The sequence below is a fragment of the Drosophila obscura genome, unplaced genomic scaffold (assembly GCF_018151105.1).
Source record: "Drosophila obscura isolate BZ-5 IFL unplaced genomic scaffold, ASM1815110v1 contig_179, whole genome shotgun sequence".
Lineage (NCBI taxonomy): Eukaryota > Metazoa > Arthropoda > Insecta > Diptera > Drosophilidae > Drosophila > Drosophila obscura.
The window spans coordinates 3,554,896-3,581,473 of record NW_024542766.1 but is presented as its reverse complement, the minus strand read 5'-3'; the positions used below and the strand labels follow the sequence as shown (position 1 = coordinate 3,581,473).

The following is a 26,578-nucleotide window of genomic DNA, read 5'->3' as shown; positions in this document are numbered from 1 at the left end:
ATATGAATATATGTTTCATTAATTTATACAATTTCTAATTGTAAAAGCAAACAATCTTACACGGGGATCATACAATCGTTTTTTTTTTTTGTTGCGTCTTTAGGATGGTTTTTTTTCTCTGCATTGCATTTGGGACCTTTTGAGGGAAAGCGTTCTTCCCCGTAAATCTACTTATTAAAGGTTTATATTTGTTCCAATAGTTAATTAGAATATTGTTTTATTTATTGTTTTTGTGTGTTTTTTTTCATAATTCTTAAAGTTATGTTGTGTTTTTTAATTTTTTCAGTATGTGGTTTCAGTTTTTTTCGTTTTTGTTTGTTTTGTTTGTTCTATAATTAAAAGTAGTATATATGATGCATAATTAATTTGCTTTATAATTATTAAATGTAAATGTATAATTATAGAATTTGCATCGAGAAACACAATTACAGGGGCTTTAACAGTTGCTATTCATTCTTTTGTTTTTGTTTTCCAACTACAGCTTTTAATATTTGTCCATTTTGTTTCCTTTATTTTAAATAAAATTTTAACATGGTAAATAATAAAGAAGTTTACACATTTCCCTCGTGAAAATAGGATTTTTTTTAAACAGAGCAAAAAAAAAGTCATATGAGTAATGAAAATGCTTTTACTGTTTTTTTTTTTCTGGATGAAGTGTATTTTGTTTTAGTATTGGTTTTGTTTCTTCTCTCTGCTTCGGTCGCTCTTCCACAAGCCGCCACAAGGCCGGTGATGTTCTCTTCGTTCTCTCTTTCTTAGTTCCTTTGTAAACGCTTTGTAGCTACTGTACTAGTACTATTGTTAGTAGGATGATTATTGAGTGTGTTTGATTGATCATAAAAACGTATTAAATAAAAAAAATAAAAAATTTACAATACATTTGCCTGTTGTAATCAAATAAATTTCTCTTAAACGCGCCGCCGCCAAATTGGAAAATAAATCTCTCTCTCTCTTATACAAATGTCGATTGTGAATGGACATGACATTTCAATTGCAATTCACAATGGGATTAGGATTTGTGTGTGTCAGTGTGTTGTGTGGGGCATCTCTTCTCTGCTCCTTTTCTTCCGACTAGTTTATACGAAGTTTTCTGCTGCTTGATCGCGATTTTACATGTAAAAAACCTGATTAGTGGACGCTACGCATAAACTAAAATTGCTTTTGTTTTCTTCATATATTTCTACATATATGTATAATTTTATTTTCCATATTTTGCATAGCTGTTTCGTGTTGTTGTTTTGTTGCTTTTGGCTTTTCATGGCGGCTACAATTGGTTTTTTTTTTAGAAATTTTTTTCTTGTATTTGTCTGTGATATATGTAATTTATTAGATTTGCATTTTGGTAACCTGCTCCAGAGCCTGCCTAGCCTAGTCCTTCTAGTCCATCATCGCCGCTCCGCGTTCAGTCCAAGATGACCAGTCACCAAAATGTGTTTAAAAATTGAGGAATCATCCTCCTTTAGGCCAGTGTTGGGAACTGGCGCTCATCGTTCACCTTGGGGGCGGTATTCTGTTGCCGCTCATTACCGAAACGCTTGGCCAAGCCACCAGAAACGCCACCACCACCAACGTTGTTGGGTCCAGGACCACGGCGCTCAATTGGCGGCCGGTTGGTTGGTGCCGAGGGGGCACCACCACCAGCAGCAGATCCTTCCTCAGTGTTCTGGCGAGGACCTGATGGCGGGCCATCACGGGGTCCATCACGTGGCCCATCACGTGGTCCACCACGGTTGCCGCCCTCGGGACGGGGTCCATCGCGACCAATACCACCGCCGACACGTGGTCCGCCGCGACCACCGCGTCCTCCAAAGCCACCTGGTCCGCGACGACCGTCATTGAAGTTAAACTGGATGTTGAGAACGCGCTGCTGGCGGCCAACGCGCTGTGGGTACATGGCAGGGTCGTATTCAAGTTCCTCTTCGCTCTCATTCTCCTTCTTTTTGTTGCTGGTCAGCACGACCATCTTCTTCCACTGCGATGTGTCCTCACCTGGAGAAATGCACACAAGATTTCAATTAGTATTAGTATTATCCCCCACCCCATTGGGCTATATATATATATATATCGCACCTTCTCCAGCCTTGCGTATGTTGAAGGTGGGCTTAGCGCGCTGCCCCTGCTGTGCCTTCCATTCGTCCAATGTCAGCTCTTTGGTCTCTTCCTCGGCGGCTGCCTGCTGCTCGCTCTGCTGCTCATTTCCCGAATCGTTGGCCTTGTTCTCGCCCTCGGCATTGTTCACACTTGTCTCGCTTTCGTTCTTGTTGACATCATCAATGGCCTCCTTGACCGAGCCCCAGTTGTGGGCACCAGCTCCATCGCGCTTATCAATTGACTTAACACCTGCAAAATAAACCCATGCATTAATAAAACTATTATTTACAGGAGAGAGAAGCCAGCAAAGCAAGCATCTAAGGATTCACATCAACAGCAGTTCGTCTACTGGAAATTCGAGAACTTTGAAACTAAAAGTAAGTTTATCTGCTGCATAAATGTTTTGTTTTCCCCCAACTAATTGTTGTTTATTTTACTCTTACAGAAGCAAAGCGGAAATCTTTTTGATCTTTTTTTGGTGAGTGTGGATAGAAATTTAAAACTCAAGATGATTTGTATTTGTACTTCTTTGTATATGTTAAGCTAAGTTCTTTGAAACCGATATATGAGTAGCCGATTGTAATTCAAATATCAAATCAACTCCATTGTTATAGGCATGAAAACACTTCAAGGGGAATCACCCTTATGGCCTTTACCTTGGCATAGTGATAGCACATTCTAAACGTTTTTATGTGCTGTTTGTAATAAGATTATATAGAATATAACACCACTTGCTCTGCAGCGCCCTGAACAAAATGGGCCTCCTACAATCATATTCTTTGCGGCGTGCTTGGTTTGTGGTGGTGGTGAGCGAAGAAGAAAACGTTGCCAGCGAAAGACGCGCGAACTATTTTTAACACATTTTCACATATTCCCACTTGGCGGCGTGTGAAGGGGGGAGATTTGATTTTCTCCTTTGCTTTGCTTGAACTTTTTGGGATTTTAATTTTGGATATTCCAAAAATGAAATGGGTGAAAGAAAGATGGAAAGGAGATGATGGAGGTACTTGGCTTGGTTATATAGAAATTGAAATTCGTATGTTTTCCGATCAATATTAATTTGGCGGCTGATCCACCACCACCACGTGAGAGCAATAAATCTATTTCGTTGTTTGCCTCGTGGTGTGTCTGTCTCTCATTTGTTTTTGCTGCCTTAATTGGTTTACACGTTTCGCAAAGTTTTGCAAAAAATGTAATTTTTACAAGCAAAATAATGATTATGAAAGTTATTTGTGTGCAAATAAATGTTGTACGTCTTGGAAACAAGAAATAGATTAATTCTTGGACTTGGACATAATCATGACAATTGAATAGGTATAAACAATGGAATGTCTGTCTGTTTTTTGTTCCCTTTCCTGACTTTGCGCCCGCCCGCTGATTTTGTTTCTGGTTGTCATGGAACAAATGTTTTTTTTTGTTCGTACAAATTTGCAGTTCATTTTTTTTTTCTGTTGGTTTTCTGGTGGGCGGGAATTTCTGTTTGTGTGGTTATGTTTGTACGCCATGCCATGCCATGTCTGGTGGTTGGTACCGTACCCCTGCGCCCTGGACTAATATTACTCACCAGTTTTGTCGGATCCAGACTGACGATCGAATTCCCGCTTCCTGTTCTGTCCATCAAAGTTGCGGTTCTGGCGAGGTGGGCGATCACCGCCAGCACCACTGTTGCCCTGGCCGCGATAGGGACGGGGCTGACCATCGGGTGGTCCACCAGGGCCATTCTCACGGACATTGCGACGATTGTTGCGCTGCTCACGTGTTTCGTAGTTGCCATTATTTCCATTGCCACCGCGCTCGCCGCCTCGCTCGCCGCCGCCATTCTGTTGACGGAAGTTCACGTTGCGTTCCCGCTGCTGACCCTGTCCCCGTTGTTCCCGCTCTTGTCCCTGCCCTTGACCAGTGCCAAATTCACGTGTTCTGTTGCCAAAGCCGCCACCACCTGGACGGGGAGCACCGCTGCCGCCGCCGCCGCCGCCTTGCTTATAACCGCCGCTGCTGTTGTCTTTGTTGAACTGTTTGTCCGTGGTCGTAGCTGGCTTCTTGCCCTCGTTGTTGTTGTTATTTTTGTTTAGAGCATTCGGTTTGTTCTCCTTTTCGGCCTGATTTGGTTTCTTAGCATTTGGTCCTCCGCCAACGGCTGCTGTCTTGGCCACCTTGGCGGCGCCACTTTTGGTGGCTCCTCCCGATGCGGCAGCTGCTGCACCGCCCGCGGCAGGCTGTGGCTGCTTCTTCTTGCTGGCTGCTGTTGCCGCTGCTACGGCAGCGGTCGCCGCCACAAGATTATCTAATGGATCGCTAACATCATCGTCCATGAACAAGAGTTCATAACGATTTTTACCGGCGCTATCCATGATTTGTGAGGTTGCTGTGGCTCTTGGCTCTGCTTTGCTTGCCTGCAAAAGAATTTTTACACAGTTCTAAATTGATTTTTCTTTCCTGCACACCCTCTCCACGCACACACACACACACACACGACACACGGGGCACACGATGATTTATGCAAACGAGAGTTGAGTTTTCTGTCACACAATGGAAATGGGGGAATCGCTTGGTGTGTCGCTTGTGCACACGGAAAACTAGATGTTTTTCATTTGCTCAATATAATTAGTGTGCTGCTGGTGCGTGTGCAATGTAGTTTGAGGTGTTTTTTTTTAATTTTGTTTCGCTTTGCGCGGATTTTTCCTTACTTTTCTCGCTGGCTGTTGGTGGCTGCTGCTCTCTAACCTTAATTTTCAGCGTTTCTTCTTCGCCTCGCTGCTAGTATTACCTACACACACACGCTACGACTGCACACGCACATGGCCTGCTCACGCACACAGTTAGGCAAGCCCACATGTGTTCTTGGTATACATAGAAAAACAGAAACTCACGTTTTTGCTGCCCGCGTCGCCAGTGGAATGGCAAACTATCGGGCCAGTTGTCAGATATGGAATCGGGTGGTGGCTACTCTGCCCACTAATAATTCAGGTGGCAACCCTACTCAGTCGCAGAAATTGAACATTTAATTGGGAAAAAACTGAAAAAATATATATAGAGGAAAATATTAATTAAAATTAAATTAAATTAATTAAATTGCGGGTGTAAAGAAAAATTAATTCTGTGTTTTTGGGGTTTGTTGGAAATCGGCTATCGGTTTTTCAGTCTCTGGCGCCAGAATTAACATTTTAATATTATTAACAAGTTTTTACATCTATTTCTTTTAAATAATAATAAATATACAATAAATTGTAGCCAAATAATTTGCTTTAATAGATATAAGCTGTTGAAAATCATTTAATTGCGGTTTTTAGGGATCTAGGAAATTGGTTATCGATTGTTTTGTCTTTGGCGCCACTTTAAAAATTTAACGTGTTATTTTTATTCGAAGATATTTCTTGCAGATTTCGCTATAACTATGTTAAATTTTACATTTCTGTATTTCAGATAATAGAAAAAAAACCACTTGAATTTTACCAAAATGTCTGACTGGGAAAGCGAGGTACACGCAAATTTTTTTTCAAACAAGCATAGTCCAATTTCTAATGAATTTCTCTGCAGGAATTTAACGCTTCGAAAGGAGTGGCAGCCTTGCAAGTGAAAGGTTGGAGCGACGACGAGGAGACGCCCAAGAACACCGAAAGCCGTGGAGGAGGCGACGGTAATGGTGGCGGTTATCGTGGCAACCGCGATGGCGGAGACGGAGGTGGCTTCCGTGGAGGACGTCGCAATGGCGAGGGAGGTGGTGGTGGTGGCGGCGGCGGTGGATATCGTGGACGTCGCAATGATGATGAAGAAGGAGGTAAAAATTGATCTTCTTTTTTTTTCCTTTTCTTTTCTAGCTAAGAAATCTTTTTAAGTTTAGATATAAGTATGTGTTTGTGTGTTTGTTTTGTGATGTGCTTTGTTTTTTCGTTGTCCTCCCATTATACTGCACGGTCCGACATCTTCACTTCATAAGGCTGCCAATCAGTCAATTATGTGCAGATGAAGATACCTGCAAGCTGGGACAGGGATGTGGTGATCTCCTTCCTCGATCAACTCGATCTGCGGGCATATACCACAATGGCAAAGGTGCGAGAGCTTCGAGACTACTTGCTCAAGGCCTTCAAAGAGCTGGTGAACAGCGAATGGGATGCCCTGCAGCTTCAGGATCGCAAGGAGCGCGAGAAGGAGGCGCGACAGATTCGCGGCTCGTCAGACCAGTCAAAGCGCATTCTAGATGAAATCAATAAAATTCTCAACCAGACCGAATCTGGTCCAAGGCAGGTGGAGAACATGTTTAGGCAGCTCCGCGAAATGAGAGCAAATGATCCACATTCGAATGATGATTTCGATCAATTTGTGGTACCCAGATCTCGTCCGAGCAGAGAACGACAAAGCAGCGCCAGAGGTCGTGGCTCTGTGGCCACATACACCGGGGCAACCGAACAAGTTCGACAGATCAAAGATCTCTACAGAGCCAGCCTTGTCCTGTTTGGGGCAAATGAAGGAGATTTAAACCGAAATGAATCCTCGTCAGAGGATGAGTCTGCAGCAGCAGGAACAGCAGCAGGAGCAGGAGCAGAACCACCTCTTGCCACTTTTAGCGCGGCAAGATTTCCCCGCTGGCTCAGTGAGAACTTTATGCAGCTGCACACGACACGAGCGGTAAACATGGGCGTAGCCAGTGAGCTGCACAGTCGACGAGCCTGGCCAGATGGTTGCCATGCACTACCATCGGCTTGGCTGGACGATCGACAGCCCAGACAGCTAAGTTTTTCATTTTTGGCAGAGACTAGTCAGCAGTGGGAGCAGCAAGAGCAGATGGAGATGGATCAGCAAGAGCAGCCAGCAGGTGAACATGGCATGGGATACACGAGCACACCGGCCAGCAGCCTGATGACCAATGTGGCGCGTGAGCAGCAGTCGCAGAATCGGGACAGCACCGATGTAGCATTTTTGAGTCGCTACGGATCATCGCGCGACCAGGAAGGCGTTGCACGTGTCGCCTCATCATCCACCCCACTAACACCTAACATCAATTACGGGTATTTAACACAATAAGTCAAGCCTATCTCTCCCACTCTCTCCCTCTCTCTCTCTTTCTGTTTGATCCTCTTGGATTGTTTTTCCCCCCACTTACCTTGGATCCTCTGGAGTGGCGTACGATGCAATCAGATCTTGCACAACAAAAGAACGTACGGGGAGAACGTTTAGAAAAATCAGGAAACACAATTTATTCAATTTTATTTTCTTTTCTTTTTTAATCTTTTTTTGTTGTTGTTTCCCGATAAACCCTGACACGACTGTTACTGGCAAACATCTGAACCGAGGGCTACTGAGAGATTTTGATTTGTATTTGATTTAATTAATTTTAAAAGGGATCTAAACGCAGGCCGCCTACTACGCCCAGTAAACCTTTCGATTCAATTCCAAAATGATTTTCTAAGCAAATTCGAGCAAAAACATTTTAATGACTATCAAGAATCCAATTAAAAAAATCGAGATAGAGTTATTTGCAAACAAATGTTTTTCTAGATTATTTTGTACTAAAATAAGCTACATTCGACGCCAGCCACACTCGTCTTTCAAATCAATCCACTGACTGTCTGTCTCTTCCGACTATCTTTTCCTGAAGAATCTTGTTTCCGTTTCATTTCCGAATCTGCTTTGATTATGAAGTACGACCAGCAGTAGAGGCAGCAACTAACACACAAACCCTTAATGTATGAACGTTCCACAGCTTGGCATTTGTGCCGACATCGTCGAGTCTGCAGCCCGAAGAGGATAACACTCCTTTGATGCCAGGATCCGGGGGTGCACTCTCGCTGCCAGCAGATTCTGCATCGGACTTGCTGTTGATGGACAGCGGCAATCAACTGCCGATGCTCATGTCGCCCGCCATAGAGGACTTGGGTTCAGCAGCGGCGGTTCGCTCTCGACCTGGAGTCACACCGTTTCGTCCCTTGTTGCCAGTGATCGACGAGGAGCATCGCCTCTCTATGTTGCCGCGTGTGCTGGAGCGGTCGTTTCATCCACTATCAGCAGCAGCAGTAGAAGCCGCAGCAGAAGGCACACCAGAGGCGTCAGCAGAGCGACCCTTAGAAGCAATAGCAGAAGACACGCCACCAGAAGCGGTAGCGGCGCGAGTTGCGCCTATTACCCCACCACTGACACCGGGACGTGACTGGAGTAGAATATTTCGACCACGCGACCAAATGCCGAGCTATGTCGAAACGCGAAATGTCCCACCACACGGAAGAAGCCGACGTCCACGACGCCAGAGATTACCGGAAACGCCGCCAAGGGACACACACGACGAACAGCCGCGATTGAATCGCGAGATCACATCGAATTTTATGGCCAATTTACTGCAAAGAGCTACAGAAATGGTCAGAGTTCCGCTGCAGATGGTAAATTATGCACCAACTACGACTGACTCCTTCACGGCTCCTCCGCCCGATGGGGTGCCACAGCAGATGGAAGTGCAGGAAGAGCCACTGCCAGCAGAGGCGCCACTACCAGCAGAGGCGCCACTACCGCCAGAATCATCTCAAGTTGCTCTAGTATCGGAAGCTCATGTGGATCTACCGGCTCTTCTCGATCCCTCCATGCCAGAAATCCAAAACGAAACGTTGCCCAACAAATCGGATTACGGAGTACCGAATATGGAATTAATGGAACCCCTGCCGGTGGCTGTGTCCATGGAGATTTCCAACGAGGAGAGACAGCGCGCGGTCTCTTTATCCGACTTGAGTATACACGCAATCGTCACCAATGTGCAAGTTCTGCCACCATTGAGCCTGGGCACCGAAAACCTAGTACTACGTCCAGCTATTGAACAGGCTGGAGGATCAGCAGAATATCCAGCCATAGAACAGGCAGGAGGACAAGCACAATGTTCAGCCATAGATCAGACAGTAGGATTAGCACAATGCTCAGCCATAGAACAGGCAGTAGGATCAGCAGATCAGAGTGCGGAAAATGCAGTCGGGCCAGGATTGTCTTTGCAGCGGACGGAAACCATCGAGGATCGTCGGAATAGACAGCACATGGAAGATATGGCTTACATAGCGCAGCATACGGACATGCTCCGTGTGATGGTCGATCATCAGAAGAATCTCAGCGATCAGCAGCATACCCGCGGAAGCGAGCAGAGCCAGTGGCTCATCGCAACAGTATCGCTCCCTAGCCGCTGTGGAGACCTACGATCCACGGATCATTTTGGATATGCCACTGTCAAAGGTGGAGCTTGTCCATGCACTATTTGAGGCGCTCATCACGTTGCCACGGGTTGATTTGCACAATGCACCGTTCATCAAGAGCCGCATGGATGCGTCGAGAGCCTTTCGCTATGTCCTGGACTTGCAGGCGGCCGGCATTGTGAAACTAAGCGATGAGGGGAGATTCTGTTGGCTGCTTTGAAAGGGGTGGAGAGAGCTTGAAAAGTTTGTCTTTTCTTTTTAATTTTAATATTATATTACAGATATTATTCTATATATTTCAAAGCTGAATAACAGTCAACGAATATAAAATGGAATTCTTTTCATTTATAATTTTAAAAGTTTTCAATTAGGCTTTAAGGTTTACACCACATATTGTACCAGCAAGAATTTCATTTGCAGAATTTATATTAATTTCATTGAAGAATATATATTTTTTAATTTAATGTCCAATTTCTGTATTATTTTTAATTATTATACATATTTTAAATGTTTTTAAAAACTTTATAGATTATGTGTGTTATTTCTTGATTTTGTTTCTTCTTTTGTGTATTTTTAAAATTGAATATTTACTAAAAATGTATTTATAATTCAGGCGAAGGACGTCGCGGCGGCTTTAATCGCGACCGTGGAGGAGATCGTGGTGGTGATCGCGAGGAGCGCGGTGAACGAAAGGAACGTCGTCGTCGCAACGACGATGATGAGGATGACGTAAATAACAACAAGGGCGACGATGTCGGCGAAGATGGAGAGAAGAAGCGCGAGTTCTACATCCCGCCAGAACCATCCACCGACGAAGCTGAGATTTTCAGCACGGCCATATCATCGGGAATCAATTTTTCCAAATATGATAATATTCCGGTGAAGGTAAGTTGGTTTATCCACGGCCATTTTTTAAGACTTACTTTAATTTGGCGCACTTTAATTAGGTAAGCGGAAATGATCCACCAGCTGCCATTACGAAGTTCGAGGATTTCAAGCTGCGTGACATAATCGCGGCAAATGTGACGAAATCGGGCTATAAGTTGGCCACGCCCATTCAAAAGGTCGCCATACCGGTGATCAAGGCTGGCCGTGACCTGATGGCCTGTGCCCAGACTGGTTCTGGCAAGACGGCCGCCTTCCTTTTGCCGATACTCAGTAAAATATTGGATGACGGCAATGATCTGGAGATTGGCAAGCCGCAGGCTGTGATCGTATCGCCCACCCGAGAGTTGGCCATTCAAATCTATCACGAGGCCAGAAAGTTTAGCTACGAGTCGTATTTGAAGATTAGCATTTTGTATGGCGGCACCTCGGTCAAGTACCAGAACGAATCGATTATGATGGGATGCCATGTGCTGATTGCCACCCCAGGGCGTCTGCTTGATTTTGTGGAGCGTACCTTCATCACGTTCGACGATACGCGCTTCCTTGTCATGGACGAGGCCGATCGTATGCTGGAAATGGGCTTTGCGGAGAGCATGCGCAAGATTGTCAATCACTGCACGATGCGCGCCGAGCATCAGACTTTGATGTTCTCGGCCACATACCCGGAGGAGATACAGCGCATTGCTGGCGAGTTTCTCAACAACTATATCTTTGTGACCATTGGCGTTGTGGGCGGCGCTTGTTCGGATGTGAAGCAGACGATCTATGAGGTCACCAAGTACAATAAGCGCGCAAAGTTAACAGTAAGCACTAACAGACCACCAGCCCAGCCCAGCCCCCGCCCCCGCCCATTAACCATTGAATATGCCTTGTATGATTGATTAATTTTTCAAAGGAACTTTTGGAGGAGTGCGCCGATGGCACCATTGTCTTTGTTGAGACCAAACGTGGTGCAGATTTCCTGGCTTCGTTTTTATCGGAAACCGAGTTTCCCACAACTTCGATCCATGGCGACCGACTCCAAAGTCAGCGCGAGCAGGCTCTACGGGACTTTAAGAGTGGCCGGATGAAGGTACTCATTGCCACATCGGTTGCATCTCGCGGTCTAGGTAATCTATTAATTAATAATTCATATGTATTTTCCGATTTATAATGCCCTATCAATCCCCCCAGATATTAAGAACGTGAAGCATGTCGTGAACTACGACATGCCCAAGGGCATTGATGACTATGTCCATCGTATTGGTCGCACCGGGCGTGTCGGAAATAATGGTCGCGCCACATCGTTCTTTGATGTCGAACATGATTCGGGCTTAGCCACAGATCTGGTGAAAATTCTTGAGGGATCTGATCAGGAAGTGCCCGATTTCCTGCGCGCCCTGGGCAGTGGCTATGGCGGCGGTGGCGCCTCTCAGTTTGGTGGCTACGATGTTCGTGGTAGTGTAAGTAGATTTTAAATAGCAGCATTTAAAAGTCCCAAATGGCTGTTACTAATGATGTTTCCACTTCCTATTCTCCACAAAACAGGGCAATGCCATCCAGGACGCTGATGCTGTCGAAGATAACCAGGAGTGGGATTAAGTCACTCCAATTCCATTTCAAAATATATCGGACTATATTTAATCATATTTGACTAGTTATCAGGCTTTTATATATATATAAAAGTAAAATATATATAAAGAGAAGAAGCCCAGTAAATCATTCAACGATATTCATTGCCTTGCATAAATTGGCACATATTCAAATAAAATAATAATTCCTATGAACAATTATGTACCTTTTTTTTTTTCTTGCTCTAAAATTATAAACAATTTAAGCAATTATTGGTATTGGTTTCAGTTATAACTAATAGTACTTTGTGTTTGTAATTCCTGAAATTTATTTAGATTTTATATTAAAATGTTTTATAGTTAGATACCTGTGTATATAGTTGTTGGTCTTGGTGGTGGCTTTCTTTACTTGCATTTTCCCTTTTAGTGACACATTCAGACAGAACCATTTGACAATGAAAGGGAATCGGGAATTTTCGGGAATCAACTTCTTCAAGTACTACAATATTCCAGTCCAGGTAAGTCTCTCAACGGCCATTTAAAAGTGCAGGAAAAATACTAATTTGAAAAATAAAAATTTCTCAATAGGTGAGGGATAATCCAACCAACGAGGATGTCCAGTTGATTGATAATATTGCAGCAAATGGGAAGAGAAAGAACGAAATGTGAAAGCTAAAAGCTGCCGGACTCCCACTTCAAAGGTAGTGATCGTATCAATAATCAAATATTTAGTTAAGGCACCCATCTAACTTAGTCTACTCTGCTACTACTAATAATTGCTCGCTCCTTCCTCCTTCTGTGGCGTACATCTTTCCCTTCAAAACAACATACCCTTCGAGCTCTGCCTTTCTACCGGGTATAATCATATGTTTGTCTTTATGGAATCATCCTTTCATGTTTCATGTTTGTTGTTTGTCTCTCCATCTGTCTTTGCCTTTACTCTCCACGCTCTTTGGCCTCTCTCTCTCTCTGTGGCGGCTTGAAGCCGGCTTTTTGAAATGCCTCGTCTGGCCTCGCCCTGCGTCTGCAATTCGTACCGTACTCCCCGCCCCCCCCAACACACAAACAAAAGCTACGTTTCTGCGTTTTGTGTCTTTGCGGCACACGCACGCACAGCCGAGACCAAAATCAATAAATGGCAAAGCCACCACGCCTCTATGGCTTGGCTGCTCTTCGTGGTGGGATTGCATGCTCTGGCTGCCTCGGCCATGTGGAGGCAGACTGTTTCAGTCTCTGACGGCATTTCCCAGCGTGCAAACACGCGCTTTCGGCGCGCGCTTCCCAACTAAATTACAACAAAAACAAAGAAAAGTAATATTAAACAGTTTATAAATGAAACGAAAGAATATAGAAATTGAGAAATATGAGCGAGAGAGATAGAATTGGCTTTGTGCCTGAAGGCATGTTAACCCAGGGAATAATTTGAGCCTTTTGGCTTTGGCGGATTAACTATTATTAGTGTCTGGTGTTTTTGGTGATTGTTTAACCTAAATGCAAGAAGCGATTATGAAATAAGCAAACAGTTTTCAATGTTATTCCCCTGAATGGGGGGGGTCTAAATGGTTCGCTCCTCTTCAACTGTGAGGACAAACTACGCGTAGTAGTAGTTGTACGCACTTTGAATGGTTGGATGGGTTCTTTTTTTTTTTTGGGAGAGTCCTCGTCTTCGTTGTGGAGGGTAATGACTGAGAACCCACCCTTTTATGTGGCATCGACCAACCCAACTTTTACTAGCCATCAAAGTCTTTGCCGGCAAAGTCTTTGCACAAATTTCTCTTCATTTTTTTTTTACACACTTTTCCTTTGTCGATTGCGTGTTGGATTTTTCTTTTGGGCAGCACGCAAACAAAATTTTGCATTCGTTTTTTTTTTTTTTGTTGTTTTTAAGATCTAATTTGAATTGAGTTTTTTTTGACTAAACTTTCGTTTTCGGGGCCGTATGATTAGTGATTGGTTAACCTTTTGATGACCCATTCAGTGCACTAATTAACACGCAAAAAGTTTATTCCCAGAAACAACAATTAAAAACATTAAATACATAAAAGCGTCAAAACGAAAACAAATTAAACATCCCACAGCCAAAACAAAAACTAGACAAAAATTGAGTCAAAACAAATCAACGAAATAGATTTTGGCACAGTATGAGCCAAAGTTTTGATAGTTCACATGGACGTGGTGGCGGCGGAGGAGGAGGAGAAGGAAGACCTGGAGTTGGTTATCCAGAGCGTCAATGCTCGGAGGATGTGCCCGAATCCACAGCCACAGCAGCAACCACGACGGGAACAGGAACGCCAACGACAACAACAACAGCCGGAGATGGACGACAAGGAGTAGGAGTGGGAGCCGGCGGAGTCGGAGCTGGAGGAGAGGATGATTTCACCGATGACAACAATTTCGAATCGAATTTGCGACGTCGCAAAGGCAAAATAATATCCTGTGCCAAGGAGACCATCGAGAATGGTGAGACAAGACAACAAATATTTCCTTTTCCATATCCACTATATACTATAGAATATATGCTGCTATCTATCCTAGCTACATACATATATATCTCTTTGTATATGCGTTTGGCATGTGTAAGCAGATGAATATTTGAGTGGCAATTGCTTTCAGCCATCCGTAGACGAAGAAGAACTGCTAGACCTATTCATTTGTCGTGGATAGAAAATAGAACATTTCGTAGGTAGCGGCAGAGGGATAGGTGGTACGAAAGCGTTTGTGTGCTTACCACCTGCTACATGGCTACGTGGGGTGAAGTCCTGGCATATCCGTTTTACGCTTTTTTTTTCCTTTCTTTAATCAAAAATGCTTGACTTGACTGAAACTTTGATTGGATCCGAGTTGTGTTTTATGAGTTCTCGCTGCCAGCGCACGAACTTTCAACATTTCATTTATTATATTTAAAGTTTGCTCAACTTTAAAGGCTGTTGCCCAGTGGCAATCATTTTTAGACCATTTAGGAAAAGTTTTTCTAATATTAATTATGAAATATTTCATATGTGTGGTGGGGGAAGAGCGGTTTAATGGTCTTGAAATATTCTTAATTTTCTTTCTTAATTTTCGTTCAGGTCGTTGATGAGTGTGGGTGGGATATATATTATATAGTATAAGGAGAAAATATATTCCCTAAGACTTAACTCTAAATAACAGTATTAATCGGGAATATATTGATGGGTTCTCTCATTCTAGGACTAAATTCAAAATTCGATGTCTAAAACATTATTCTCTTTAGTCAGATAGACTCTCATTCATTAAACTATCATAATAAATCATAAACTACCAATTAAGTTTCATTTAAATGTAGACTAAATGTCCTTAAAATATTTAAGCTCTATTACCATTTGGCCGTTAAACCTTTACGGGAAAAGGACACCCTTTCAACCACAATTTAATGCTCAACATATTTATGTATATTTTTTGTTTAATGGTGAACAATAACCTCTAGTTGACCCACTCGTTTCATTCGAAATTAACTTTTAAATTTGATGGGGATGGGGATTTCCAACTCAACCAAGCGAAACTGCTGGTGTTTTAGCATTTCTTGCACGCACCAACTATCAAATTACCCTAAAATGACTTTCAGATTGTCGTACTTCCTGTCCTGTGCTGTGCTCCAGTTGTTGCTGTCAACATTAGACAAATAAAACTAACTTTGCCATTGGATGCCGCCTCACTGTCGTTTTGTGTCTGATGGCGGAGCGAACACAGACGCTCCAAACGCCATTGTCCCAACGGAGTCTTTTGTGCTGCTGAAAAAAAAAAGCTATTGAAAGGCGTCGTCTGCAAAAGAAGAATAAGAAGGAAGGCGCAATTTGAATTATTTATGTAGCCGTCGACAAAGAAAATGCGCTTCAAGCGATGCATTCGACTTGCCCCTTGCTGCTGCTGCTGCTGCTGCTGCTGCTGCTGCAGAATGAGGGTGTAATGTAGGGGTTACTATTCCCATTGGTTTCTCTTTAATTGATTGGGCTGGGCGTCTGGCTGACGGGCGTTAAAAGAACTTTGTTGCGAGGCTCCTCCTTGCAGGGCGCCTTGCGAGTCTCCTTTCATTGTCTTGTGTCTTGCAGTGGGTGGTGGGCGTGAAAGCTCGCTTTATTAGTAGCTGAATGAGCAAATGGATTAACTAGTTTAGTTCAAGTGTTTGCCCCATTCGAACTGATTGTCTGCCAGTTGTTGGTGGGGCATATTTCTTCTTTGGCGCGCAGTTAATTAATTTGATTAGCTTTTATGGGTCAAGGTTGTGTTTGTCATCGATTCGAAGTGTGCTTGCAGTGCGTGTGTGCGTGTGTGGATGAGTGATGTGTGTCATGTAAATAATTTCGTATATGCATTCTCCCATACGGAATTTATGGCCACAAGGCATTTGTTATTATCATATATGCATTAGAAGGGTGACAGGACCAGGACTCTCCAAGTCCCCCCGACCCTTTAACGGGGGTTGGTTTGTTACACTGGAAATACTACGAATATCAGTATAAAGAAATAATCAAAGTTCAATGGGGGTTTCTTTCACTGGTAATTGTTGGTTTGGCGAGTGGGTTTTCTTGTCAATGCAGATATCTAGGACGCATATTACGTTGCTTTAATTTGACACTTGGAATTCAATTAGTATTAGAACTTGAGTTTAACTTTATTTGTCTTATAATTTTCTCAGAATTAGTAGCCATTGGCTATTGCAGATGCCGATTGGGCTTATTTTTAAATTTCAAAAATTGGCTCCGTTCTCTTTTCCATTATTAATATCTGAAAATTTTGGGCCGTGGTATATTAAATGATGGATATCCAACCAAAACTAGAATTTCTTTCGCAGGCAGCGTAACTTCTTATATTTTCCTTCGTCATCGCTCTTATCATCATCAATCTTGTGTGTGTGTGTGTGGATTCTCTCGCAATTTGCCCTAACAAGCTCGCTGTTTCCGTTAGAATTTCTAATAAAATTCCATGGTCTCTCTACTGCCACTTCGTTAGCCGTGAAAATTGCGCAACGATTTTTCCAACGTGTTGTGGCGTTTTCTAGCTCAGGCTTATGGACTCTCGGACTCTCACCCCCCTGGTATCTGGTATGGCCTGAACCAACACACACGTGAAGCCCAAACCCTCTCTCTCTCTCTGTGGGCTTCACCTCATCAGGCACTTTGTTCGCTGGGTGTTTCAGGAAGTGCGCGGATTTACGTGTTGCCAAAATGGCAGACATGACTTTTAAACTTTACTGACAGTCTGGCAGAACCGCCCACAGGCAGATAGGGTGACGTGGCTAACATATGGGAATGGGGGGGTTCTACCACTAAACTGCCCCCCGACAACTGCATTGCGTGCGTTAGAAATTAGATGAAAATTGCCCAAAGACTCGAATGGGCCATCGATTTTTGTCGCGGCTCTCCTTGTGCATTGCATATCGCTTCCATGTCTGGTCTGGTCGGGTCGTGTCTTGTCTGAGTAATGGAATTGAAATAAAACTCCACTCATATCAATCGTTAGCTTTTGTGGCCCCCATTTCTTTGTCCTGGTCTGCTTGCTAACCCACGTAACGACCCATTGTCGTACTGTCTGTGTTTTTTGTTTGTCTTTTTTTCTTTCCTATGATTGTTTGGCTGTCATTTTTATTTGCGATTGCCTCGGGCCACCGACTGGGAAATGTCTGTGCTGTGGCTGCCAGCGGCATTGATGGGCGGGCGTCATATCTACGCAATCCACTCATACCAACCATTTTCCACCAGTAATACTGAGTGCTATCCGAGCTATTGTATACAAACGCACTGCATCTGACAGTTAACCTCTTTTTGTGGTGTGGTTCAAGTGGGGGAAAATACATTTCTGTGCTTTAAAATTATTGTGGAATATTATTTATTTGGTCAGAAGTTTGGCTGATGGAAAATAATATTTTAACTTTTGCTGAAACATTTGTACTTGCTTTGGAAATGTCAATAGTTTTGATACATTTTAATAGGTGTTGTTGGAGCGGTCTAGATAAATATATTTTGTGTTTTCTGTGTGTGTTTCGTACAATTTGTATTTTAATTATTTTCAGCTAATATTTTAGTTCAATATTGATATTTATTTAATTCCTCAGACATATTTAGGAGTCTATGGAGTGAGTAAGAAATACGAGTAGGTAAATAAATATTTTGTATTTAAATTGTATTGTGTTGTATTCGAGTTTTAAATCGAATGAACGTCTGAAGTGCTTCCATTTATAACTCCCTCGCGGGAAGCGTACATATTCCCATTTGCATATTTTCTTAGTGCATTTTTTTCGATCCATTCGTCAGTTTTGAGCTGTGGAATAATCAGTTATTCATAATTTAATATTTATATTTAATTTTTATTTATTTATTTAATAATTTAATATTTATTTATTTATTTAATAATTTAATATTTATTTATTTATTTAATAATTTAATATTTATTTATTTATTTAATATTTTTTTTATTTAATAATTTAATATTTATTTATTTAATTATTTAATAATTTAGCTTTGAACAAAGAAAAACATGGAGTGGGATATTCTAGAATTACTTTCTTAGCTAAAGACTCGTTATTAGTTTTCCCAGAGCTACTTTTCAGGCTCTTATTGATTTAGCCTAGCGATTTGTTCTTCCTCCATTAGTTTTGCTCAAGTTTCGTTTTTTATTTGAGCTCCTTTAAAGCTGAAACAACCCATCTTGAGTAGTATACGCCGCCTGTGTACATATTTGTGTTCGCATTTGGATTTCTTTAGAAACTTGAAACCCTTTTGACCTGTATTTCTATTTTGCGTAGGCACAGACCGACCTCCTTCTTACATTCACTTTCCATGGCTTGTGGCTGTTTCTTCTACGTTTTCAATTTCATTTCAGTAAGCTTTTACCAGCAGACCCATTGATCTTGGGGCATAGCATATTTCACTTGGCTTCCGAGACTCACTTGTGCCTGTGTGTGTGTTGCAAACGCAATCTAAGCCAAACAAAAGCCCCATGTAATGTTTATATAGCCGACTTCTTCGTTGTGTGTGTGTGTGTTTTTTTTTTTGTTCCATCTCAATATTAATGCCTTTGTCTAAGGAAAAATCTTTTGGCTCAGCGTGTGGCAAATATGGAGCACAAAAAACCCATAACAAAAAGTGGATGGAAAAGCTTTGTGTGTTTGTGTCAGACTTGCAGTTTTTAGCTGCACACTAAACGAGATGTTGATATGGAGGGATGCACTTGAATTTGTGTGTGTAATTGGGGAAAGAGGACACAGACCCAGAGACACGACCCCCAATGGAGATTAAACCCATGCTCTGAGGCTCGGCCCCCCTCACCGACCGATTATATAGCCATTAGTTTGTCGGCTGCACTTTGGCTTAGCTTTAACGGCAAACTGATTTCGTAAATCAGTAGATTTTAATGGCCTTTTCATTGTTTGTGCTGCTTGCTGTGCATTCTTTATGGCGTTTAAGTGCGCATCCGTTTCCCGTTGAAAAATTGATGGAGATTTCCAAGGCAAAGCGGAAACCTTAAAAATAAACGAAAAAAAAATAGAGCGCAAAGAAAAGGATAAAGAAAATTTAGTGCCAAGGGAAGCAAAAATGGGTGGGTGCTTTTTTGCTATAATTTTCACAAAGTGTTTTTAATAAATCATACGCATCATATACATACATACACATATATATCTTTATATACACTGGCACTCGAATCTCCATGCCGATTCATATCATACTCGTATTGTATTGCATAATCAAATTATGCAAAGCTGTCTGTTTATTTGAAAAATGCTTGCGGTCGTGAGGTCACGACGTCGTCGTCGTCGTCATTTTGGGGGATATCAACAATGGATCCACAGCTACAGGATACACACCCATACCCATACGTACACGTACAAGTGTGTTGTGTTCAAGGGTGCCAGGGGCCAGGCAGTCCACAATTCTGACTTTTCCCCAGGCTGCTAATCTTTTCCATCATTCTTTGCAGGTCCTTTAGCCGCCCAGCCCCCGTCTCTGCTTGTCTGTCGGATTGTATGTATCTGGGGGTATTTTGGTTTCCTGCACAAAAAGTTTTCTTTTCACTTAGCTTTTTCATTGACATGAAAGTCAAAATTGGCATTAAAATTCAAATAAATTATGAATATGATAGATTTTAATTGCTGGATAGACGGGGAGATAGAGTTGGAATTTAAGGTAATTTCTGTATGAAATGCAGCAAATGTATAGAAGGTTTCATTGCAGTTTTCTACAGTGGATGAATTCTGAGAAGCCGTGGCATACATTTAACTTGCTCTAGGATTCTACTCTGCATTGCATTGTAGTAGGTAGTTCCTTCCTGTCAATCAGTAAAATTTCTGCATTTTGTGAACTACCTTAACGAAGCTCCTTTCAGTTTCAATTTCATTTGCATAAGATCTAAATATAATTCGGCAGAATTTCCCAGCTAAAGTTCGTGTAACACGTAAATGAATCAAAATTTCTAGGGAAAAATGTTGCAACAAATTTATGCACAGACACAGGGACGGGACATATACAAAGAAAAAAAAACAGAGACTACAAAGAAGTCCTTTTTGTTAGCATTAAACGGATACGGACACACACACACAGTCTTCGGTGGCACAGCACCAGTACACAGCCAGAGTTGTGTGCATAGAAAGCATGCAGGATTTTCGTTGCATGTTGGTTTAATTAATTAATTAATTTATGAATGCAATTTTCATTAGTTAAGTAAATCTTTACGGAACTAAAAGCTAAAAAAAAAAACATTTCAATACTTCTGGGTATTGGAGAAATGGTATCCAAGGGCTTAAATATTTAAAAAAATGGAACCAACTCATTAAATTCAATGTAGCAGCTTTTTTGAGGAAAATTCATCTGACTGGAAATCTATTTTTAATACCTTTGTGTTGAATTTATATTAGTTTTCAGGTGCAGAATTTATTGCAAGTGATTTGAAAGCTTGAAACTATTATAAAATATCTAATTAAAGTCTATGATTAATGGAAACTTTAATCAATCAAATCTTTTCAACACCTAAATCCTCATAACTTGTTAATGAACACCCGAAACTTTTCCGGGCCAACTCTACCACCAATCAGATCTTTCATTGCAGCAAAGTTCCGAAAACCAAAGGAGAGAGAATGCCTGTGTGTACCTTCCTGCCTGTATTGTGTTTGGCATGCAACATCCCAGCTGTAAAATCTTGATATGCAAATGTGTGGCAAATTGTGTGTTTGGTGTCTATCATTTCATGCACCACAAATGGAAGCCAGCTCCCCACCCCCAACAGAAATTGTCTTGCCCTTGGCAAGCTGTCTGCCTGACTGCCTGACTGCCTGGACTGTCTGTCTATCTCTGGCTGTGTCCCCAGCAAGTTGCAGCCGGATGTTTCTGTGCATATATAGTTGCAATATGTTTAAGGGAAGCCTGCCTAAAACGTTGTCTGACTGGCAGGTGATGCCAGATTTTGTGTCTGTTGGAACAGAGAGGGCGGGAGGGAAAACCATGTAACCAATCCATCTAAAATTCGGATTTTGTGTGCGTTGATGTTTCAAATTGTTTAAGTCATCGCAACGTCAACATCATCATCACCTTAGCCGCTTGCCCCTTGCCCCGTGCCTGCTAACATTGAGAGGAGCTCCATAAGCCCCACCTGTGTTTTTCGTCGATTTGTAGCTCCGTGCCATTTGCTGCATGTGGGGGATATTCCTTTCATTTTGGTTCTCTGTGTTTCTGTGCTCTGTGTGTGTGTCCATGTGCGTGGCTTATACCCTTGATTGGCTGCTAATACGATTGGCTTCTGTCAACGGTCGGTCCCTTCACTGCACTCCACACGGAACGCCACATGCACTGACCAAAGCTTGTTTCCTGAATGCTTAAATAGTTTGTGCTTTAATTCCTTATTGATAAGCTTCGATGGGAATCGATCCAATTGGAAGACAGCCCTGTGGATGGACTGGACTGGAGGCTTATAGTATATATGTGTATGTTGCAATTGCAATTTGTGGCATGTAATTTAATTAGAAGTAAATCCTCGGGGACTTTTCATGGAAATGAAATTGTGGGCAGCATCTTAAGTGGAACGAAATGGAGGGGATAACTTGAGACTTGTGATTTGTTGCTTTGGCTGCGTACTTTAGAACTAATTGGAAAAAATGAGGAAATAAAGTATGCAATGTCTGATTAAACCAGGAATAGATATTGGAAGTTTTTTAGATTTTATGACGGGTTAAATCTATCTTGATATTTATTAATTACAAACTAATTAAAAAATAATAATAATAAATAATAATAATAATAAATAATAATAAATAAAATAATGATAAATAATAATTAATAAAATAATGATAAATAATAATAAATAAAAAAGAAATAATGATAAATAATAATAAATAATTATACAAATAAATAATAATAATAAATAATAATAATAATAAATAATAATAATAATAAATAATAATAATAATAAATAATAATAATATAATAATAATAATAATAATAATAAATAATAACAATAAAATATGATCCGAATATAAGTAAAGCAAAGGCTCTTTTAGTTTAAAGTTTTCCATTCGACTTTTCCTTTTGCCTATTTCTCAGTATCTCTATCGAATCTGTGTCCGCATACCAGTTGCCCGCCAAAACTATGCTTTCCATTACTGGCCTGCAATCTCCATCTCCCATCTATGTCTGCACATTTCCTCATACAACTGTATTGTACAAGTAGTTTCCTACCATATCTATTCATGTTAACTATGTGCAACATTCCTTTGCCCTTAAACTAGTTGGCAAACCAAAGGCAGAGACATAGTCAGAGACAGAGACAGAAAGACAGACCCTCCCCACCAGTCATTGTCCGAATTCGATTTCAAACGAAAGACAAACTGCAGTACTGTAGTTTTTAAGGGCTGAAGAAGACAGACCGACCACTCCATGGTCCAAGTCGAAGCCAATCGGACAATCTTGCCTGCATTCCCGTTGCGCACCACATTGTTGTCTGGATGATGCTCATGTCCGTTAAGACCAGGGCCTGACCGGATGGGACAGCACAGCACAGCACAGGACAAGACCTGAGGCCGAAAGCTTAACCCGCTCCTTTTCGGTGGAAACAAAAGAAAGCGCACAAAACCCCCAGCCTAGAGGGGCTAAGGGAAGTTGGTCCTGCTGCTGTGGCTCCTCCATATCACCGACGGGCTGCCGAACAAGTCGAGTATAATCGCCAGCATTGCGCACTGCTGTGCGACGTGTGCTACTCGGCCAAGAAATTGCCCAAAAAAGAACAGAAAACAAAATAGAAGAGCGATTCTTGAAACTAACCAAATGTACTCTTTGTCTGTATGTTTGTGGGAGTATTGTGTGCCGAGTCTTGGCAACAATCCAGCAAATATATCTATATATATTTATGTGTGAAGGAATGTACGGCAGCTCTTGGTCGCGAATGTTTTTGCCACAAGTGCACTTTGAAATGTTGCCGAAAACGGCCAAAATAGAAATGGAATAGAAAAATCAATGAGGCCAAGTGAGGTTGAATGTGTCTGTCCGATACGTCTGTCTGTAGAACGAGCAAGTTTTTATTAAGGTGCTTCACATAAGTATAGAGAAACCTTTAAACAGTATTTAAATGTTCAAATGGGGGCGAAAAATCGTTGAAAATCAATTTATCTGAGCGCTTGAATAGCTTGAGACCTATCTAAAGTGTCTTATAATTTGAAGTATGAACAGATTTGCTCTAGAAATAAAATTTCCCATGTCTGGATAAGTGAAAAGTATAGTGCATAGTTTCCTTTTACATTTATGTTGCGCACCTTAAATGCAAAAATATTTTTCACTCAGCCTTGGCTTCCATTTCCATTTCAATTTGCATTGCAAATATTTTTTAATTACAAAATTTACGTTAAACCGGAGGCGAAATATTACAAATTATTTTCTCAGGCCCCCAAAAAAGTAGGCTACGTTTTTTGAAGAGCCTAAAAACCAAAGCCTCCCCCGCCTCTACCATTACCATTAAGAGGCAAACATTTTTCATGGACTGCTGCTGAGCCTTGCCATAAATAATATTTGACATTTGCTTTGGATGCCGCTTCCTTCTACTCCTCCTCCGCTACTGCTACTGCTGCTGCTGCCACTGATTGCAAAATGTTTTGATATCAATCATACGCCCTGTCGTGCGACGCACAGCAAACTGCCGTTACTGCCATTAATTCAATTGAATTATAATGCATTTTTTCGTCCACCTCTCACATGATTTTCTTTTTTAACTTTTGATCAGGAAAGTGGCTGGTGCTGGTTCTGGTTTGGATTGTCATTACATATTTATTGCTATATTATGAAATGTGTTTCATGTCTCTCTCCCTCGCCCACCATATTTCGCATTTCTGTAAATCGACTGAGTGGCAATCGTGCGTGTCCTGTTTGGCACCCATACACATTTTAGTTATTTAATTTATATCAGCGTGAAATCAATTTCCGTTTACGGCGTAGTGGCTGCACTCTATGGGTGAGGGAGAAGTGGTAGAGGTGGTGTGGGGGGTTGAGTGGCAAAGGAAGCGGAAAATCGCTGTCAGAGCCATCGAAAGTCATAATGTTTATTCAATGGAAAAAAGAAAAACTGATACTCGTAGTTGCAGGCAGTCCAGCTGAGAAGCTTCCATATGATGGGCATCGTTAAAGACGATTTATTGCAAGAATATTTTCATTTAATTTAATTTATTATTGTAGTCTTTTTGTGAGAGGAACTGTAAAAGTTTAATCTTAAATTAATTTATCTGTTAAATAGAATGGATAGATGCTAATTACATCTGTTATCGTTGTAGAAATTAATTTTAAGCCTGAATTGTGGTCATGTGGTGGGCACCTCTAATCACCTAAGCTATAGGGGTTCTGAAACCAAACGAACCACTGTTCAAAACCGCTAAAAACTTTGTTCCTAGACGCGAAAAAACACGAATAAAGTTTTAGCAAAAGTGCTACAGAAGAGTGCACTATTTGTAAGCAAACAAACAAATCTCCTTCTGTGCTAAGCAACGACAGGATGCATTTATTAAAGCGCTACATCGCACCTTTGCATCGAGAGAGAAATCTCTTGGCGCACACCTATTTTAAGCTCGATAGATTTCAGCATTAAATGTTTAGCTATCCAATTTGTATTCCTAGTCAAGCAAGACTGTACCTCTAACATTGTTTGCTAGATTATCATCTTGCCTTCTCACTGGGTCTGAGTCCTTGGCTAATGTTCTCCGTTGCGTGTGCTCTTTGTGTTCGCTGTTTGCTTTGTTGCTGTTTAACACATGTCCAGGCATCACATCAGTGAATCAATTATGTATATTATATTAAGTGTATATAAATCCTAATCTTAGATTTGCAAACGTTTACCTTAAGTGAAAGAGCGTGTGCCGGCCATAGCCATAGCCATGATGATGGACTCGAATGCGACATGTGTGATTGTGTGTTTGTGTGTGTGTGTGATGCGGTCACACACTGACCATGTTAACATATCCTGGCGAGCCTCTCGTGTGGGTTTAAATGTTTTGCGTACAGCTGAAGAAGAGAGGCGTCTCTGTTTGTGGTACGTGTGTGGCACTAATGAGGCCAAATGTGATTTCCGTAGTACAGATCCGGCCTCCTGATCATCATCATCATCAACAACATCAACCAGCGCTGCCTCCAAATTGCGGTCTGTGTGGTCTGTAGATGGAACTGGAACCACTATGTTTGCCCCTAGTTTGTTGTTCGGGGGCTTTGCTTTTGGTTTTTGTGGTCATTAAAAGCGGCAATCAATCATGTTTTTCCCTATTTCACTGCCTCTTCATGTTTCCGGCTCATAAACGAGGCTCGAACAACAGGCCAGACACTGCAATTTATGCCCAATGGCTTGTAAAGCAATTAATCAAATTTTCTTTTTGTTTTTTTTTGTTGTATTTGGCTGCTCATAAATTGTGTTCAAGGGGGCGAGTTTGGGCGGCAGAGAGTGTTGGGCACATAAACAGATTGACGGATTTTAAGATTTCAAGAGATATGTCAATTAGCCAGCAGCCAGACGAATGCTGGCTGAATATTGAGTTGTTTTTTTTTTTTGCATTGTGCACAGGTATTACGGGGATCTAAAAAGGTGTCGATGGGTTCTCAGGGGATTATCGTTGGGGGATGTACGGTTACGTTGATGTAACAAGGCTACGGTGGAGCTTGTCAATCAATATTTTTGGGGCTCGAAGGGGCTTATTTTTGTCCTTGGTGTTGATTTTGATGGGATTTAGTTAGAGTCTTAATTCAACAGCTATAGAGTGATGCAATTTACCCAAATCCAAGTTTGATTGAGGGTTTTTTTTCTCACTGAACTTTCACTGCGAAGTTTTCTATGGATTGTTTATCAGCAAACTTGTGATGCTAGTGTACCAAAAACATTCTTTCTTAGATGATATTTTTTATATATAATTTCCTTTTAAATTTCATATATTTTCCAAGTCAAACAAATTGGAATTTTTGTTGTCAGGCAAAATGGTTTTGTATTATCCTTTCAAAGCATTCCTTGGAGATACTTAAATACTCACCTCACCATCAATAATTAAGTAATTTTTCTATGGGAAAAGTACTATCCAAAAAATTTTCTATTAAAAGTAACAAATTAACTAATTTAAATGGTTTTGCATACTTAAAAATATTTAAATTTAAAATTTAATTTAATTTCAATTGAAATTCGTATTGGGTTTCATATTAAATTGAATAGAATTTAAATTCAAAGCCTTGGCATAACAAAAATCCTGTAAAATCCAACCCACATTTCATGTAGAATTTTTGGTTGCATTTCGATGTCATTTGTTAGCCACTTTGACATTTAACGTTTCACTTATGCGTTGCCGCAAATCTACTTGCCACTTACCTGACAGCTGCGTCGCCTGCCACTAGTCAGTCGGCTGGGGGGAGGGGTGCACAACGGGCAAAGCTC

The 26,578-nt window shown here is 41.5% G+C and overlaps 4 protein-coding genes and 1 long non-coding RNA gene across 10 annotated transcripts in view; 4 read left to right on the top strand and 1 right to left on the bottom strand.

Annotated features, from left to right (window-relative positions):
- Positions 1–1,306: 1,306 nt before the first annotated feature.
- On the bottom strand, positions 1,307–4,881 carry LOC111078318 (plasminogen activator inhibitor 1 RNA-binding protein). Its single transcript, XM_022372931.2, has 4 exons — positions 4,779–4,881; positions 3,656–4,484; positions 2,071–2,340; positions 1,307–1,989 (listed from the first exon to the last, which is right to left on the bottom strand). The coding sequence occupies exons 2-4, from the start codon at positions 4,440–4,442 to the stop codon at positions 1,460–1,462; spliced, it is 1,587 nt and encodes a 528-aa protein (XP_022228623.2). The 5' UTR covers positions 4,443–4,484; positions 4,779–4,881; the 3' UTR covers positions 1,307–1,459.
- Positions 4,882–5,548: 667 nt separating this feature from the next.
- Positions 5,549–11,913, top strand: LOC111078316 (ATP-dependent RNA helicase vasa). Its single transcript, XM_022372929.2, has 7 exons — positions 5,549–5,569; positions 5,629–5,869; positions 9,868–10,139; positions 10,202–10,945; positions 11,038–11,251; positions 11,316–11,584; positions 11,670–11,913. Exons 1-7 carry the CDS (start codon positions 5,549–5,551, stop codon positions 11,721–11,723), a joined length of 1,815 nt encoding a protein of 604 aa, XP_022228621.2. The 3' UTR covers positions 11,724–11,913.
- On the top strand, positions 6,019–9,665 carry LOC111078317 (sister chromatid cohesion protein solo). Its single transcript, XM_041592249.1, is given in 3 exon segments — positions 6,019–7,097; positions 7,793–9,215; positions 9,217–9,665. Coding segments are annotated over 3 exon segments (2,724 nt in total). The 5' UTR covers positions 6,019–6,054; the 3' UTR covers positions 9,475–9,665.
- Positions 11,914–12,929: 1,016 nt separating the features above from the next.
- On the top strand, positions 12,930–13,731 carry LOC111078341. Of its 2 annotated transcripts, none has more exons than XR_002608251.1 (2): positions 12,930–13,003; positions 13,705–13,731. It is a non-coding gene; the product is annotated as an uncharacterized LOC111078341 (long non-coding RNA). The 2 variants fall into 2 exon arrangements; XR_005967589.1 differs by having other exon boundaries at positions 12,932–13,003; positions 13,694–13,729.
- Positions 13,732–13,743: 12 nt separating this feature from the next.
- Positions 13,744–26,578, top strand: part of LOC111078340 (anoctamin-8) — a 35,813-nt gene continuing 22,978 nt past the window's right edge. For all 5 annotated transcript variants that reach the window (XM_041592447.1, XM_041592445.1, XM_041592444.1 and 2 more), the window contains exon 1: positions 13,744–14,152. In XM_041592447.1, coding sequence (XP_041448381.1) covers positions 13,834–14,152 — 319 coding nt within the window. In that variant the 5' untranslated portion in view covers positions 13,744–13,833. The remainder of the gene's footprint in view (positions 14,153–26,578) is intronic.

Excerpts from the sequence above, each read along its gene's own strand:
- LOC111078316 (XM_022372929.2), top strand. The coding sequence starts at position 5,549 with ATGTCTGACTGGGAAAGCGAG. Across the intron at positions 5,870-9,867 it reads CAATGATGATGAAGAAGGAG|GCGAAGGACGTCGCGGCGGC; the intron begins GTAAAAATTGAT and ends TTTATAATTCAG. Across the intron at positions 10,140-10,201 it reads ATGATAATATTCCGGTGAAG|GTAAGCGGAAATGATCCACC; the intron begins GTAAGTTGGTTT and ends CACTTTAATTAG.
- LOC111078318 (XM_022372931.2), bottom strand. The coding sequence starts at position 4,442 with ATGGATAGCGCCGGTAAAAATCGTTATGAACTCTTGTTCATGGACGAT. Across the intron at positions 2,341-3,655 it reads GTCTGGATCCGACAAAACTG|GTGTTAAGTCAATTGATAAG; the intron begins GTGAGTAATATT and ends TTTATTTTGCAG. Across the intron at positions 1,990-2,070 it reads CATACGCAAGGCTGGAGAAG|GTGAGGACACATCGCAGTGG; the intron begins GTGCGATATATA and ends GCATTTCTCCAG.